The following is a 3746-nucleotide window of genomic DNA, read 5'->3' as shown; positions in this document are numbered from 1 at the left end:
TTCTTTTTTGAAGCAAGTTGCAACTGAGCTTTTTTCAAAAGTCAAATTTGGTGTGTGAGTAGTTAAAAGATTTAAAAAGAGAATCGTAACGTAGAGGCCACTTTAAAAACTCGGAACGGCTCGCGATGCTTTTTGTTGCAGCCGAGAAATGTGGCGGGGAAAGCATGTACATTGTACCGCAGGCGGAGACAGAGAGAGAGAGATCGGCATGTTATTTTTGTCCTCAATGGGCTTGCTTTTCCTCTTCCAAAGCAATAATTAGAGGAGATCCGCAATAATATAAGCAGCTTAAGAAGCTATGGCAGTACCCAAACACGCCGCTGCTCATCATGAACATGCAGGCTTCTCCGCTGCGCGCATGCACGTCCTGCGCGCCATATGCGACACGCTCATCCCCTCCCTACCCTACGATATTCCTGCAGTCGATGCTCCGAAGCACGCGTCGGCGAAGGAAATTGCAGCGTTTTACGAACTTCGTGGATCCGACGATGGTGTCCCAGAAGAGGTACCCTAATCATAATTAAACCCACGTTGATCATAATCGGTGATAATCGAGTGATCCTTACTGATAATATCGATCACAGCATTACATTCTGTATATCTGCTGCATGCAGGTTGCGCTTAAAATGGCCAGATTTCTCCGGCCGGCAGACGTAGCGGCTGTTCGCATCATCTTATGGCTGCTTTCTACTCGGCTCGGAACCTTCGTGCTTGCCGGCAGGCTTAGCTTAACGAGAAGTTTCCCTTACGTTGAAGCCTTCCCCGGCCTTCCATTGCGCAATCGGGAGAAGATACTGCGTGCATGGTCCATCGGCTCCTCTGCAGCACTCAAAGGCTTGTTCCAAGTCTTCAAGGGGTTCGTCCTTCGGCAGTTTTACACAAAGGTAGCACACCCTTTCTTAATCATGTGTTAAACCACAATGTAGCTTTCTCACAGGCTAATTATTATCCAGTCATCTAGCAAAGATTAACGTTTCCAAACTTCTGCTAATCTCAAAATATCAGGGCTTAGACCATCCTCACTATCGGGCAGGATTGCTGCGAGAACTACAGCTCTAATTACCTTCTAATTAGCGCTTGCATTTCCATGTGGATATGGTCTCTTAGCATATACTTGCTGGGCAGGATTGCAAGAACTAGGGCTCTCCTTACCTTTTAATTAGGGCATGCAGTATTTGACTCTTAGCACATACTTGTTTTCCATTGATTATATCACAGGTTGATAAAGATGGAAAGAACCCAATTGTCTGGAAGGCTCTTGACTATTCAGGACCAGATCCAAGGTTGGCTTCTCATGTCACCACTGATGCATGTGACCAAGATCTTGAACTCAAGATAGTGGACATGAAGAATGCAGAAGCCGCACTTGCCAAATTGGGTAGATTGGGCATGATTTCAGAAAGTGATAAGCTTGACAAAGAGATCAGAATAAGCACAGATGCAGTCATCATTGGGTCTGGGTCAGGAGGGGGTGTTGTGGCGTCTCAGCTTTCAGAAGCAGGCTACAAGGTTGTGATCCTTGAGAAAGGAGATTATTTTCCTCGAACCCATTACAGTCTGTTGGAAGGCCCGTCCGGCGACATGTATGAAGGGGGCGCTTTCCTCTCTACAGTTGATGGCGGGGTTATGGTTTTGGCCGGCTCTACGGTGGGCGGTGGTTCCACCATTAATTGGTCTGCCTCCCTCAAAACTCCCCCACATGTGCTGCACGAGTGGGCATATGAGCACGGCCTGGAATTGTTCTCTAGCGAGAGGTACACCAAAGCCATGGAGAGGGTTTGTCAGAGGCTGGGAGTTCAAGAAGAAGCCGAGGAGGAAAACTTTTCCAATTCAATGCTTAGAAAAGGGTGCCATGCATTGAGCATGCATGTGGGGAAAGTGCCTCGAAATGCGCCCCCAGATCATTTTTGTGGGTGGTGTGGCATGGGTTGTAAAAGTGGGAAGAAGCAGTCAGTGAATCGAGCATGGCTGGTGGATGCAGCAAGGGTGGGGGCGATTATATTGACAGGTTGTGAGGCAAGGAGAATCATCCTGAAAAAACAAGAGGAGAGTACAAAACCCATGAGAGCAGTAGGGGTCATTGCTGAGGCATTGGAAGGGACCAATAAGATAGTAGTGGATGCAAAGGTGGTAGTGGCAGCATGTGGGGCACTATGGACTCCTCCATTGTTACGGCGTAGCGGCTTGCAGAATAACCACATAGGACAACACTTGCATCTCCATCCGGTCATGAGCACATGGGGGTACTTCAAGGAAGTGGCACCAATGGGGAGGTCATATGAGGGAGGCATCATGACTTCATTTTCTCGACAAGCGGCCAATTGGGAGTCATCAGGCTATGGGGCATTATTGATGGTACCTTCCTTGCACCCTGGTGCCTTTGCAGCATTGATGCCTTGGATCAGTGGGAGAGATGGTAAGGATACTATGCTTAAGTTTGCAAAAATTTTCCATATCATTGCCATTACTCGAGACTCAGGTTCTGGCCATGTTATTGAGGATGGTAATGGCCGCCTCTGCATCGAATACAAAATGTCTGACACGGACCGATCGAATTGTCTGAATGCGGCCTGCAATGCCCTCCAAGTTCTTGCTGCTGCGGGTGGAACAAAAGTAGGCACTCATAATGCAGATGGTGTAGCCTTTGAATGCTCCAATAATGCAAGTGAATCACACACCTTGGAGGAATTTCTTTTGGGCATCCGATCGAAGTCCCTTCGGAACTCTAGTACACCGCTCGCCTCCGCCCACCAGATGGGCTCTTGTCGTATGGGAACCTCTTCCTCCACCTCAGCGGTGGATCAATATGGTGAAACTTGGGAAGTCCAAGGACTCTTTGTTGCTGATACAAGTGTGTTTCCATCAGCTTCTGGCGTTAATCCCATGATTACCGTTCAGTCCATTGCCCTATGCACCTCCCAATCAATACTTAAATTCCTTGAAAATTGTAATTAGGGCGGAGCATGATAAACAGAAGCGATGTTTCCATCAGCTTCTGGCGTTAATCCCATGATTACTGTTCAGTCCATTGCCCTATAAACCTCCCAATCGATACTTAACTTCCTTGAAAATTGTAATTAGGGCGGAGCATGATTAACAGAAGCGACACAAGAAGTCTTTGCGCCAAGTTCGGCCATGATTATAGACCTGATCCATTGTTAAAATAAATACTTGTTTAATTAGCATGTGGACTCAAGTATTAAGACCCAACATATGGTGTTCTTGCAAAAAAACTCATCGCTCTTGCTTTTCTACCGAAAAATGATTTCTTTTTCCTCGACCCCCCTCCTTTCACACAAACTATGGTTTTGATCTTCTCACAAAAGAGGTTTATTTGTAGGATTAGAGGTTTAATTTTACAAATCCTAACAGGTTTAATTTTACAAATCCTAACACCCCAATTGATTAGAGATTACTAACACCCCCGATTGATTATATGTTACTAACACCACCAATTGATTAGAGGTTTACTTTTACATGTACTAACACCCCACATCGATCTAGCATCCAAAATAGATCAACGTCACTCCTAACCTCCCTATCATTCCCATAATGTGCTTGTATAAAAAAACAAAAGCACAAATGGGTGAAAGCATGGTAAGGATGACCCAGTGTCCTAGACATGCGCTGTTTTTTATGTAGTAAAGCAACTCTCAATTAGTGCTTAGTATATTCTATAAAAAATAAGTATAAAACCTAAGCTTACACTAAGTACATGCTTTTTTAGGCTATAGCCTTATCTTTTG

At 45.5% G+C, this 3746-nt stretch overlaps 1 protein-coding gene across 1 annotated transcript; it reads left to right on the top strand.

The window, feature by feature from the left end:
• The first annotated feature begins 298 nt into the window (after nucleotides 1-298).
• Nucleotides 299-3024, top strand: LOC147611780 (long-chain-alcohol oxidase FAO1-like). Its single transcript, XM_086784956.1, has 3 exons — nucleotides 299-505; nucleotides 615-884; nucleotides 1219-3024. The coding sequence occupies exons 1-3, from the start codon at nucleotides 299-301 to the stop codon at nucleotides 2953-2955; spliced, it is 2214 nt and encodes a 737-aa protein (XP_086641082.1). The 3' UTR covers nucleotides 2956-3024.
• The last annotated feature ends 722 nt before the right edge of the window (nucleotides 3025-3746 follow it).

This window comes from Cibotium barometz, chromosome 47 (genome assembly GCF_041138505.1).
Source record: "Cibotium barometz isolate CiBa-2024 chromosome 47, ASM4113850v1, whole genome shotgun sequence".
Taxonomy (NCBI): domain Eukaryota; kingdom Viridiplantae; phylum Streptophyta; class Polypodiopsida; order Cyatheales; family Cibotiaceae; genus Cibotium; species Cibotium barometz.
Note: the sequence above shows the minus strand (reverse complement) of the source record. Positions and strands in the feature narration are given on the sequence as shown.